General features: G+C 38.5%; 2 protein-coding genes and 1 pseudogene across 2 annotated transcripts; all 3 read left to right on the top strand.

The window, feature by feature from the left end:
• Window positions 1–1,275: 1,275 nt before the first annotated feature.
• LOC135427780 (ficolin-1-like) lies at window positions 1,276–7,638 on the top strand (annotated as a pseudogene).
• Window positions 7,639–8,593: 955 nt separating this feature from the next.
• LOC135427764 (fibroleukin-like) lies at window positions 8,594–9,757 on the top strand. Its single transcript, XM_064681361.1, has 2 exons — window positions 8,594–9,460; window positions 9,521–9,757. The coding sequence occupies exons 1-2, from the start codon at window positions 8,676–8,678 to the stop codon at window positions 9,678–9,680; spliced, it is 945 nt and encodes a 314-aa protein (XP_064537431.1). The 5' UTR covers window positions 8,594–8,675; the 3' UTR covers window positions 9,681–9,757.
• Window positions 9,758–10,540: 783 nt separating this feature from the next.
• LOC135427779 (fibrinogen-like protein 1) lies at window positions 10,541–13,585 on the top strand. Its single transcript, XM_064681379.1, has 2 exons — window positions 10,541–11,200; window positions 13,430–13,585. The coding sequence occupies exons 1-2, from the start codon at window positions 10,541–10,543 to the stop codon at window positions 13,583–13,585; spliced, it is 816 nt and encodes a 271-aa protein (XP_064537449.1).
• Window positions 13,586–13,857: the final 272 nt, after the last annotated feature.

The raw sequence follows: 13,857 nt of genomic DNA, 5'->3' as shown, positions 1-13,857 counted from the left end.
CAAATTTTTTGGAGCACAACAATAGAAATGCAGCTTCATTAAATATGAAATTCAAACTAAAAGCAATTGCAGATTGCACTCAAAGAGCTGAGGAATGGAACTGGAAACGGGGAACTGGGAACTGGGAACTCAGACTAGGACAATATTCATGCTGTGTGCGACTTACGAGTATGGCATGTCTCTGGGCCCGTTTACCAACATTTTGCCCTGCACTCCGCCCTCTGTCCTGCTTATGGATCCAGAGACATTTTACAATTTTTGCAATTGCTGGGCGAACACACAAAAAGCGGACAGCAGCCAAAGCGGCGGCTTACACACACTTACACACACACACAGATACAGATGCAGCTGCAGATGCAGATAGAAATACAGACACTTGAAGTATTAAATAATTTGGTGCCATTGTGTTGACACCACGACTGAGAAAAGCAACTGCAACTGGTACTATATATGTCCATGTGTGTGTGTGTGTGTTTGTTCATGATTTCAAATTATTTCTTCATTTTGTGCTAAAATATGCAAAAAACAACAAGAAACTGGCACAAGACAAGCAAACGTTGGCGTCATTGTAATAGGTTCTCATGCAGAGTATTCAAATTTCATAAAATCCTACATGAGACTCAATAAAAGGATTGTCAAGAAAACTGCATTTCAAAATGCTAAAAATTCAATTTTTATTAACATTATATTTAATAAAACGCATCTTTAATGAAATATATATTTAATAATAAAAAAAATACACATTAAAATACCACAACTAGCATGATTTTGTTCTCTTGCACTTGCTCTCTCGAGAGCGTAAAATTTTACGTTTCTGCTTTGTGTCACATTCGTAAACGTTGAAAGGGCAGCGCTGCTTTGTATGGACATAAACTCATTGATTAGTTCTGGGTAAAAGTTTATTTAATTTATTAACTTATTTATTTGAGTGAAAGCGATTTTCGATGGTTTTAAAATTTATAAATATATACAAATCTAATAAAAGGGATTGTACTCAAGATAAAATATTCCTGCGTACATTGCAGTTATATTTTATTTGAAATAACATTCATATATTCTCAATTTAAAATAAACCTTAATTTAAATACTGTATTCCCTGTCTTTTATGTTACGGTTATTAGTTGGTTGTTTACCTGAAACGCTTGCAGTGTTAGGGCATCGATTGGTCGATATGCTTTGGTATTACAATAGTTAATATTTACTTTCTACTTATGTTATTGTTGGCACTGTCGTAGTCTGCATTATTTGCCGTTTGATTCCTACCATTTTTCATCCATGTCTGCATGTTTGCATGCCCTGACAAAGGACAACAATAATGATGAAGCTGATGATGCTGATGATGATGATGATGAAGATGAGGCTGATGAGGATGTAGCTGATGCTGCTGGTGTTGGCTGCCAGACTTTGTTGGTGACTTGGTTTTTGTGCCATGCACTGGCAGAGTATTTGTATGCATTTCCCATTTGGCTCTTGTCATTGAGAATAAACAACGTAATTGCAAGTTTGTGTGGGCGACACAAAACGCTGGCGACAAATAATCCAAATATACAAATACATGTCTCTACATACTTAAGCGAGCTCTCATATTTGAGACTCTGGACTGGACTCTAACTAGCCGCATCTGGAGCTGGAGCTGTAGCTGGAGATGGCATATCGTTAATGTCAGCGTCTTTATGATGCAACGACCTTTGACTGGACAACGTCTTCAAAGAACGTACCCGGAAAGGCCAGACTCAAGCGACATGCAACAGCTACATGCAACATGCCATAAAATTTATGGCACACGTGTATATGCGGCACGCGGCTCATTTCCCCTATACCTATAACCAGCCCCATACCCATTGCCATTCCGATTCCCGTTTCCCATTCCCGGAACACATGTGGGCTGCATCTGTAGGAGGGGCGAACGCTCTATGACATGTACTTCCAAGTTCCAAGTTCCAAGTTTCCTTCTTTCTATGTTTACTTCATAATTTTTCAAACCCCAAAACCTTTTACTTGATGCCGCAGTTTTACGAGCTAATCGCGCCGATTGTTGTCGTTGTGCCCGTTTTGTTTTTATACCCTGTACCTATTAAAATGGCCAGAAGGGGGTATATTAAAAGTGTGCAGATATATGAAACAGGCGGAGACTGTGCATCTGTCAAGTCTATATAATTATAGACAGACGGAGTTATCAATAGAGAATACTATAGAATAGATATATAGAAACATTTTAGATTATAGACAAATTAACTTTTAAATGGAGAATGGGATAGATTATAGATTAAAGATAAGAGGTTTTATAAGTACGTTTTTACTAAACATTATACTTTCGCTAGAATAAAGAATCTAGTGACTTGTATTTATATCTAGAGAGATTGTATTTATAGACAAAGGGATTTATAAATACATAATTATTATAAATTGAACTATTTCTAGATTAAATAATCTAGTTTATATAAAGTTCTATATATATATTATCAATTCTCTTATCTTTTTTTGAAAAAAGTTCGTCTTATGGACCTATCTTATGAATTAATGATCTTAGAGATGATTGAGATTGAAAGTAAGTACCCTGTAAACTAATATAAAACTGTTATGTATGTATTTTTCTCCCAACCATAAACATATCTTAAAAAAAACTCATTTGATATTATTTTAGCAATATTCAAATAGTTTCTGAGGCCTGTCATTTTTAATTACAGAGCATCTTGTGTTCTACCTTTCTGTTGCTTATTTTTCGCACATTCTTCAGCCAGCATTGACTGTCAGTTGCCGAAGCGCCTCACAATTTTTGTTGGGCAATTAAAATGCAGTTTTGCTGTGAGACATTTATGCGCCGCAGCCGTCGACTTGTTGAGTGATTTGTTCATTTTTGAGGCAGTGTGTGTGTGTGTTTGTGTGTGTGCTTGTGGGCGTGGCCCCGCGGCAACTATGTAGCTCAGCAATCAAGTTGTCAAATGTCTTCATTTGTAGCAACTCACACACACACACACACACGCACACGCACACACACATACTACAAAGTCAAATTTAAAATACAAATTCAATTTCAATTGTTTGCAAATTTCATTTGCCTCGCTGAGCAGAGGGAGGGTGTGCAGCAGGCGGGCAAGTGAGAGTAGGAGCAGCTACTGTAACATTAGGAGCAGCTGGTCACAACCATGACAAACAGCCGGCTAATGTGACCATTCCATTCCTTAGTACTCAGTACTTTCCACTCCAGCCCGAACCCTCGATATCGCGCGCGCACTTTTAGTTTTTCGCAGTTTTCCATTAGCAATTGTGAAGTTTCTGTTATTGTTGTTGTTGTTATTTTTGTTTTTCGCACTTGAACGCATCTCATCAGAAATGCCACAAACCCAAAAAAAAAAAAGTAAATCTATTTCGATTGCGTGTCGGTTGCCCCTATTTCACATGGGTCAGCGCCGCGGTCCGGGGATTACACAAAATAATGACGCACAAATCCGGCAATGGCAAAACGCAATCAATGCACGCTGATTGCCCGGGCTAAGGGCTCAGTGGGCGAGGGTTGTGCGGGGTGGTAGCCAAATTGTGGTAATAAGTGTGCAACTACTTTAGACGAAACATTGCTGCCAATTTGGACGAAGTGGAATACGAGCTAAATTATTAACTGACCATCGGAAAACAGTTCAAAGTTTAAATTTGCAATGCTAAAATTGTTTATGCATATAAACATTATAAAGATAGTTTCTCTTTATATTAACCATATTAAAGAATTTAATTTATATTTATTATAATTCCTTATTTGTTCCCTTTTACAACAGTTTCCGAACCTTTATTTGTGTAATCATCAGCCAAGAAGCCATTTTAAGCTACTTGTCAACTGCGATCTTATCTAGGAATCCTTAGAATCTATAATATCGGCAAAACTAAGAACTGGCCAGGGAAGCTTTAACTCGTTATGTGGAAAATAAAACTCACGAGCAAAGAGATAATACTATCTGCTCTTAGGGGACTGCGTTGTAAAACCTTAAGCCTCTACAGATAGATATAACTTATAGGTCTTCTTTAGGTTGGGCCACTCGAGCAAGGGGTTCAAATTACCCGGATGTGGTCTTGAATTCATAGATATATTATCTATGTGTATTTAGATTTTTAATTTGTTATGTACCAGATACCCTGAACCCATTCGAAAGGACTAAAAAGAGTATCATGTTTTTGCGCACATTTATAAGATGTGACCTAGAGACGTAAAATTTCCGACTAGAGCTTCTTACTTTTAACTATTTATTTTTATTAAATTATTTGATTAACTAATTAAGATGCAGTTGCATATGTTTTTGACGAATGATATACACTTGACATCTACAAGCATTTCTTAACTAAGAACTTTAAAAAAATTTAATAAATTATATTTTATATATTTAAGTTTACAAATTTTACCATACACATGAGCAACTGCTACGTACGAGCTTCAAAATTTAAAATTCATAGCATAAATCCATAATCCAATAGAGCTTTTTTTGTTCTTCTCTTCATTTTTTGGCTCTCCTTTGACTATTTGCAACTGCAGCGAGCTAATTTGGAGTTTTAATTCCGTTTATTGCCGCATTGAAAGCGCAAAGAAGCTGCCAAAAGAAAAAAAAAAACGAATGCCAGGAATATGATATGTTCTGTTATAGTCTGGTCGGGTCTGTTCTGCTCTGCTCTGGTCTGGTCGGGTCTGGCTGTAGAAATATGAGTGGCAGCCGCAGACAAGACGTAGGATTTGGGCATATTTCTGGCAACGTTTGGTGGCATGCCAACTGCTTGCCAAATGCCGCAGCTGCTTTGAAGCGCCGCCAGCGACGGGGGCAGGGGTTGCAGCTTGGCTGACGCCTTCCTCCCGCTGGGTACAGCGAAGAGAGCTGCAGGAGAGGGAGGAGGCAGCAGGGCGCGGACTAGAAGTACTCGATGCGACAATTGTTGAAATTTAAGAGGACGCAACGCATGTTGCAAAATGTCGCAATTTGCTGGCGTTCGCACACGATGGCCGCGTGTGGCACGTGATGTGAAAAATGATGCACACACACACACACACACTCACGCACACTCTCGTAGTTGTGCCGGTGATCGGATCACAACATAATCTGAGCCACGTTATCACTTTGGTAAACAGCAGCCGAAGCGGCCAGCTCGAATATCAATCAATTGCACAGACCCTTCACCCTGGACCATTCGCCCTGTCTCTCATCGCTCTCCCCCTCTCCCTCTCCCTCGCACTCACTCTAATCTCAAAGATACTCAACACATTTTGCAAATTACACGCTGTACTTGGTGGGAACACAACTGTGTGGCAGGGTTGAAAAATGGAATTTTGTCTCAGCTCAGGCGACAAATGCATGCAACAAAAGCAGCGTCAAATCGAAAATAAAAGTAATTTCGAAAATTGATTTCTTTAAACTCGTGAAGGTTATCAGCAGCATGACGCGCTCTGGCCCGATAGGGCTGCCTCTTCAGCTATGACACAGCCCAAACCGAACGAAATACTAAATACTTTGAGCTCATCTTGTCACACGAGACTTGAGAGCTGGCAACTTGTGGCATCGAGTTACAATTGAAGTGGCCCATTAAAAAAAGGGCCACACATAATATAAATAAATGGGGGAAATGCACTTTGTAACGCATGCGATAAAATTGCAATTTTATTATTATTATGTTTTTTTTTTTTGTCGATAAAAATATGTTTACTTTGTGGCAATTAAAACGAAGGCCACAACGCAAATTATGATTGGGATTTATTGCAGCTTTGATAAACGTATAAAAAAATTTCAACTTTAACTCGTTCTTGTATTGATATATTTGCATTCTTAATATGCAAATAAACTGGTTTAATTTTCAGCATTTTACCTATCTGCCTTAGTCAACAAATATTATCATGTTTTTAATTTCAATAAACCACATTGAAGTACAAGAACTAGTCTTTAACCACGACCGTGAACCATTTCATATATGTTAATGAAACAATTTCATCGTGGATTTATATGTAATAACGTATAAGCTTCTTAATTATTCTCTTTATATTCCCTCAATATAAAATATATATAGTTAAGATATTATAAGATATATAAGATTGAAGCATTCTAGATTGAGAAAACTGTCTTCAATGTAATAAAACGAGTTCATCTCTAAGTCATTTGCAAATCTGTTTTGTATCGGCTTCTACTCAAAACGCCAGCTTCAAACGAGCTTGAAAAACATGACCTCCATTCCCTATTCCCTATACTCTATTCTATATTTTTCATGTGTAAATGTGGAAGTGAATGCACTTACTTTATGATTGTACGTGCACGTATGTACGCCTTGACTACTGCAGCACTACTATAATACTCTTTTATTGAATGTATTGAATGGAATAACGAATTGCGATTGTTAATGTATAGCTTACATAGCTTACATTCGCTTAGTTTTGCGTTGTTTGCCTTGGAAAGCAGTTGAAATTGTTGAGTGCCTCAATATGAGGAATACAGTTGAATTATGTGCAATATATGCCTTGCTGATTACAAGTCAAATTTACATTGTAACTGGAGAGTTTACCTGTGGCTTCAGTTTCGCCCAGCCAGAATTCCATCAGGTTATAAATAATCTGAAATCCATAACTGAAGTCCAGGCAGTACAGAGCGAAGAACTTAGTGCAGTATCGAAACAAATTGAGGATTAAAAAAAATGTAATGCGCAAGTTAAAGTGGAAATATTGCAAACGCTTGCAGACGTGATAGAAAATAAAGCGGATCAATTAAATGAACGGAAACTAGCTGAAGTTCGATGCGAAGCCGATACGTGCGGTAAAAAGCTACGCGAGCCGATAAATGCAGTGCACAAGCATCTGTAAGCAAATCAACAGCGAAAAAGATCTAGAAATGTTGCAACTGAAATTCGACTTAAACTTGCATGTTAAATTACACGGAGATTTGAGACAACAACTCAGTGCAAAGGATCAACAGATACTCGAACTCAAAAACAAAAACAATTTCGATGCGAACAATATTGAAAAGCTAGAAGGCAGAATTTCGGTATACTCGAGCTACTGTTAGGCCAAAAATTGTTTGGAATTTGGCAACTCGACACAGGAGCATGTGCTATAGCTGCCCGGTGCTGAACCCTTTGAGGCACTGTGCAATGGACGCATTGCCGGACCCGGCTGGACAGTGGTTCAACGTCGCATCAATGGCAGCGTCAGTTTTAATCGCAATTGGACCGAGTACCGCAATGGTTTTGGTAAACTAAATGGTGAGTTTTTTATGGGCCTGGAGCAACTGCATCGCATCACAGCCAGCGAAGCCCATGAGCTCTACATTCAGCTTGAAGATTTCAACAATGCGTCCAGCTATGCGCGCTACGATATGTTCGAGATTGGCGGCGAGGATGAGGATTATGCCATGATAACCCTGGGCTCTGGAATACTCTGCAACCGCTGGCGATTCACTCCGCGTCAACGTGAATGCAAAGTTCAGCACATTCGATCGAGACAACGATGCCAGGGATATGAACTGTGCCCAGCATCTATCCGCCGGCTGGTGGTACATTGATTGCGGCCAAAGGTGGTTCAAGCTCATTTTGTTGACGCTCGCCGCATATTATATTACATTTAATATTTGTATATCCAGTAATTTGAAAGGTGTTCATCATATGGAGGTCGGTTCGATTGGCTGAGGTTTCAATCACTTAAATCAGTCCTGATCATGATACGTCCAAAAGCTATATGAAGAAAGTTAAACAGAATAATAAAAAAATATATATATTTATTAATCAGCATGAACACTATTTGTAAAACATATTAATAAGAATTATCTGTCATACTATATATGGGTTATACAACAAGTCATAGCAAGTCCGACTTTATACATATATATAACACTATCTTTATGCATTTGAATAGATACCCTGTACGCCCAGCTGAGCTTTATTGTTAGCAAAAAATAAAATAAATATTTTAAAGCAATTATGAGTGCTCGACTGGGAGATACCGTGCATGCAGCTCTCTGTATCCTATAATTTGATATTCACCAAATATATATACATATGTATACCCAAATTTGTCTGAATTGTCTTCTTCTGCCTGTTACATACACATGTGTAAAGCCCTTATAGCCTCTCAGCATTTTTTTTATTAATTACAGTGTATCAAGAACTCTCCTTCTTAGTTGTCAGTTGGTACAGGGTATAAGCAAGTGTCATACATGTTACATATGAACTGATTCCTAGAAATCTGACAAACAACAATAATAACGCATGATGCAAAATAAAATGAATGAAATACATTTATACCATTTTATGTTATTCTATAATTATTTCACAAAGCATGTAACGGGCATAGGGTATGCTGAATCTCTGGAAACTAAAAAGCTTAAGCTTGCAGTACTAAAGAGTTTCAAATGAAAAAACGTTGATAACTTAATCAAAACCAAAGAAAATACATGCAAATAAGACCTAAACAATTTGATTGAAAGGCTTAAAATTCGATTCTAGAGTTTTTTCAAATCGGACTAATAAAAACAAAGCAACTCTTATCAGCTTTAGTATAAAATAGCAAGAGTAAAATACAAATACCAAGTCATATTATATATAAAATAAATACACATGACGATTCCAGACAGTTCATTTTTATTTGCTGTACAGTCAAAACTGCAACGCAAAGATTTAATTTTCAATAAATAGATTGTCAACATATTTAAAAATATATACTTAGAATGCAAATTTGGAGTGTAACAGCGATTATTTTGCTAACATGTTCAGTTCTGCGTGCGGAGAACTCAACTGACGCAGTCAGTTCAAAGAGTATTGCCGAGCTCTTGCTTCAAGCCCAACAATATGAAGACGAGATTCAGCAGGACGAAGAAAGTATTGGAGTATTGGAAAAATATATTAGTGAAAATATAACTAATATCAAAAAAGATTTTGATATCATACGAAATCAGTTGAGGCAATTCGAAGAATTAGAAAATCTGGCCCAAATCTATAGAGCTGCGCTTTTGAAAATAGAGCCAACATTATGTTTACCCGAACTCAAACTAAGCGGATCCTATAAGATCAACGGCTCGTTCGAAGCGAGCTGCAGTGGGGATGATATTGCCGGACCTGGCTGGACTGTTATACAGAGACGCATTGATAATAATTTGATCTTTCAACAAAACGGGACCTCGTACGAGCGCGGATTTGGTGACAGCTCAAACAATTTCTTCATTGGTCTGCAAAAGTTATATCAATTGACAAGCAGTAAGCCCCATGAGTTGTATATACGTCTTGAAAACCTACTGGGCGAGACACGCTATGCACTCTATAGTCATTTCAAGATTGCCGACCTCGATGAGCACTATACATTGAAACAATTGGGTGATTATGCTGGCAATGCTGGTAATGCTTTAAAACATGCTCTAGATCAGCCATTTAGGATATATGATACCATGTGTGGTTGGTATCAAACAAATCCCAATATTGGCTGGTGGATTGGTTGCAATCTTTCCGGTGAAGAAAGGTAAATAATTTCTAGAGAGTTAATTTGAATGCTTATATAAAACTTTTGACCTGTATGCAGCAACCTGAATGCATTGCTGAGCCAATGGCATACCTGGCCGACGAGTTTTAGATCTGTCGAAATGATGATACGTCCGCAATTGATGTGCCACAATGCATTTGATAATAAAAAAAAATATTCAAATTCCATTTTAGACTGCCTTTTCAAGAGGAATTTCTGAAGTAATATGCATATTTATATATAAAAATTCCCTTTCAATGTCGTATAACTCAGCAATAAAAATATATGTTTAATATATTTATCTCTATATATAAAACTGTTTGTCCTGACTGACTGACTATTCGCAAAATCTAAACTCCTTCGGTGAAAAATGCATTTCAAAGATTTTTTTGATGATTTTTAAGTTTTGTCCGATTTGCATAAAAGTTGTTTGGTTCCCGTCCGATCAGTTTCAAAATCATTTTCAAAGCTTTTTGAAAACATTGATTTTATAACATACGTGCCACGGGCAAGGCCGGTTTATACCCGCTAGTATATTATAAAACTCATATAAATAAAATGTAGATACGTTTTTATTGTGCATTATCATTAATGACAGACGCTGGCATTGGGCTTCCCAGTTGATGCTCGGTAGCTGCATTTTCTACCCTTCTAGAGGGCATTATAATTTTGTCGTGCAATGTGTGGACGACATCGATTCCATAAAATGTAGATATTCCTGATAAAAAGTAAACGCCGAGGTGATTTAACAGCTTCGCAAACTACTCTTTTTTTTTTTTTTAAGTTTGTTGCTCAAAGGTTTTTTCATAGAAAATTTGAATGTTATCGAAACGAAACTCATCACTACGAGCTTCATTTTCCTCCCAACATGTATGTACTGTATTATGTAGCCTTACAGTTGTAGTTAGTCATGTTTTACCAGATAGCCTCTGCTGTGCCAGATAGCCTCTGGAACCCCTCGTGAATCTGTGAGCAACTTCGTGCTGTTGCTCACTTTTGTTCATTTTCGCAGCCTCAGTTTAGTTCAAGTTCTTCTGTGCAACGTTTATGTACGGCAATAAAATACCTATAAACCTAAATATGATGCAATTCCCATTTGTGGTTTTGCTGACCTTTCTCAGCTACACTCTGGCTGATAAGGAGGAGCTATGTGACTCAGAGATTGAAGCATGGAAATCCCAAATCGATATATTGGAAGCTGATATTGAAGAGCACGAAGAGAAATTACAAATTTTAACATCCGAAATGAATATCCAATTAAAGTCAATAGATTTTAGTTTAGTTGCCAATAATTCCGCGGAAATAGAGCATCAATTGCAACTAGAAGAAAAGGAAAACTATTTCAAGAGTTTTTTAAACTGTGATTCGCGGCAAATATCTCATAACTGGCTACATTATTTAAGATTCAAGGGTACCTATGAGTTCAAGTTACCCGATTGGACAATATTCTCTGCATTCTACGACTCGGATTGGACAGTTATACAGAGGCGAACGTGCCAACACTTAAATACGGGTTCCGGTCATCCGGATAGTGAGTTTTTCATAGGCTTGGATAAGTTTTATGCCATGATTGCGTCGCAACCTCACGAACTGCTTATATATTTTCAATACTATCACAATCATATCGGCTATGCATATTATAAAAACTTTTCAATTGGAAACGAGCAGGAGGACTACAAGCTAATTTCATTGGGTCAATACTCGGGCAATCTCCTAACCTATCTGGAAAAATGTGTGGGAGTAAGGTTCATAGGCATTAATAAGTACGATATCCACAAAACCTTCTCCGATTGCGTGGAATATTCGCTAAAAGGTTACTTGTACAATAACGAATATATTGTATATGAATCTTATACGTTTATGATCCGACCTATTAAAAATAGCAATTTGTAGTTTTTTAAAGGAAATATATGTACAAGCAATTGATATTTATAAACAACAAAAATGGTCAATGTTAAGATTGAGAATTCTGTCATTAGACAGAAAGATGATAGTTACATGATATATATATATTATAGAGTATTCCAATCAAGATAAGATTTTGCCTAGAACAACTCAGAAATGCCAAGTTTTGCGGACATGCATTGAAAAAAGGAGGTTTTACAAACTAGATATTGATCAGAAAATGTTAAAAACTAGATTTAAAAAACTAACACATTTTATGGAATACATAACATGCATATAGTTAAGATATCCAAGAGAAGTATATGAAGTATATGTACGTAAAACAAATCTATTAAGTAATCGAATTATGCTGTGGAATAAATGATGTCTTTTGCTTTGCATAACATGAGAATGCTTATCATCTGGTTGTCTATTGAATGGGGTCAAGTTCAGGGCGTCAAAGAATGGGAACGAGGCAGCTCGAGGAACACAGTTGCCAAAAGGTCAGACGTCAGTTCCGCCCTTATCTCGCATAGATCAACAGAAAATACAAATACAATAACGAGCGCATCTCAAATTTGGAGCGCGTCATAAACGCCAGACTCCCAGACCAAACGGCAGTATGAGCGACCCTCGGTGAGCTATAAAAAAAAGAAACCCCGAACCGAGCCCGGCGAATATGAGAAGAAATACATGAATGTGAGCGCATTTCTATGCAATTAGAGGCAAAGACCCCGATAGATAAAAAACCACCAAAATGATGCGCTCAAAATGTAACAAATAGTAAATTTCATTTTGTTCTTTTTTTCTTCTTATTTTTTTCTGGTTTGTTTCGTTCGTTTTTTATGTGCAGACAATAAAAGCCACACACGCCGCAGCCTGCCTGCGCCTGCCCACAGCGCTCGGTGGTTGGATACCATCATATCTAAAACTGGCGACACTTGACAATGGCGACGTGTGGTCCATGGCTTGGGACTTGGAATCTAAATTATGAAACACTTTCCGAAAGAAAGAAAGAAAAAGTCGTGCAATAAATAAAATGCTTCAAAAGTGCACTTAAGTTCGAAAGAGGAAGCAGAAAACAACAATAAGAGCAAGCCACAAAACTTGAAACAATCCAAATTCAAAAACTCACAAAATCTGGGTCAAGATGCAGCTCAAAAATTGAGAGCTCGTCACGCATATGGGAAATTTTGAAAGAATATTGCAAAATAATTAAACAACACACAATCCGAAAGATTTGCTAGAGCTCGGCGGCAGCTGCCATTGAATTTGGCCTGGCAAATTGAGTTATCTGGCGTTTTGGGTTTCAATGTCAGACGAAATCGATAAATCGCATAGATAGATATTAGTTCCAGGTGATTAGGCGTGTGTGGGTCCATCTCTTACGCTCCGCTGCATAATGTGGCCAAAATGTGTATGCACAGAAAGGTAAATGCCTGGCATATGGCTTTACCAACTAAATTCCGGACGCACTTACGCCTGACTGACTTTTTCACACGTAGGCAGACGGGCGGGCAAAAATCATAAGCCAAATTACTTGGGTCATGCGAGTTTTGGGCCAAAAAAAAACCCCAAAAAAAAATAGCTGCCAATGGCCAAAAGTTTGTTGGCCACGTTGTGCCAAAGGTCTTGCCAAGACGCGGGTGGGAAGGGAAGGACCCACTACAATAATTTATAATTCAATAAGTTAAAGTTGAATGCGGCCCAAGCAGCATAAGCTTGTGCCTATAGAAAGGAGTTAAGTCTCACGTACACTCACATGTGTGTGTGTGTGTGCCCCTTGTGCGCATGCCACACAATTCACCTGGAAGGCAACTCAGAAGCGAAGATTAATTGCGGCAGCGTCTTTTGTTGCCGCCACTTATCTTGCCCTTGCTGCTCGCCTCGCTCTCTCGCTCTCTCTCTCTCCCTCGTTGTCTCTCTCTCTCTCTCTCTCTCTCTCTCTCTCTCTCTCTCTCTCTCTGGTTGTCTCTTCTGTGCGATAAGGAATTTTATTCGCTGCTCAGTCCCTAAATTGTCCCTAACCCGTTTCAACTCGCAGCGTGCACACGTAATTGCATTTTCCTTGGCATCTCATTTTAGTTACGGTCTGGCAACTCCGCAACTGGGCAACCGGGCAACTGGGCAACTGGCGACTCGAGAGTCGAGACGCCTCTTGATGATGTGGATAACGCGCCTACGAGCATAGGTGTCGCCAAGGCGATTAGGCAGCAGCAGCAGCAGCAGCAACAACAATGAGTGCCCACCATGAATCAAAACCAAGTTAACTATGGTCGGAGGGGTGGCGGGGGAGTGTGGTGTGGGGAGAGAGGGTCACACTCTCACTAAAAGTGAGTGACTGACTCGATTCGTTAACGCCGCCAACTGTCACATGATTTTGAATAATGTGGCGGTCATTTGAATTATTGTTGTGCCCACAACGACCCTCAGCGTGGCCAGCACGCAGTTAGCCAAAAAGGCCAAGATCCCCACTCCTCTGCCCCCCTCTACACCTACCTATCCTTTCAACC

Source organism: Drosophila montana, unplaced genomic scaffold, assembly GCF_035044405.1.
Source record: "Drosophila montana isolate Dmon_TW-CO22-7 unplaced genomic scaffold, ASM3504440v1 contig_2326_1, whole genome shotgun sequence".
Taxonomy (NCBI): domain Eukaryota; kingdom Metazoa; phylum Arthropoda; class Insecta; order Diptera; family Drosophilidae; genus Drosophila; species Drosophila montana.
The sequence above is the reverse complement of the archived record's forward strand: the minus strand, read 5'-3'. Positions and strand labels throughout refer to the sequence as shown.

Excerpts from the sequence above, each read along its gene's own strand:
- LOC135427764 (XM_064681361.1), top strand. The coding sequence starts at position 8,676 with ATGCAAATTTGGAGTGTAACAGCGATTATTTTGCTAACATGTTCAGTT. Across the intron at positions 9,461-9,520 it reads AATCTTTCCGGTGAAGAAAG|CAACCTGAATGCATTGCTGA; the intron begins GTAAATAATTTC and ends ACCTGTATGCAG.
- LOC135427779 (XM_064681379.1), top strand. The coding sequence starts at position 10,541 with ATGATGCAATTCCCATTTGTGGTTTTGCTGACCTTTCTCAGCTACACT. Across the intron at positions 11,201-13,429 it reads ATCTGGAAAAATGTGTGGGA|TTACGGTCTGGCAACTCCGC; the intron begins GTAAGGTTCATA and ends ATCTCATTTTAG.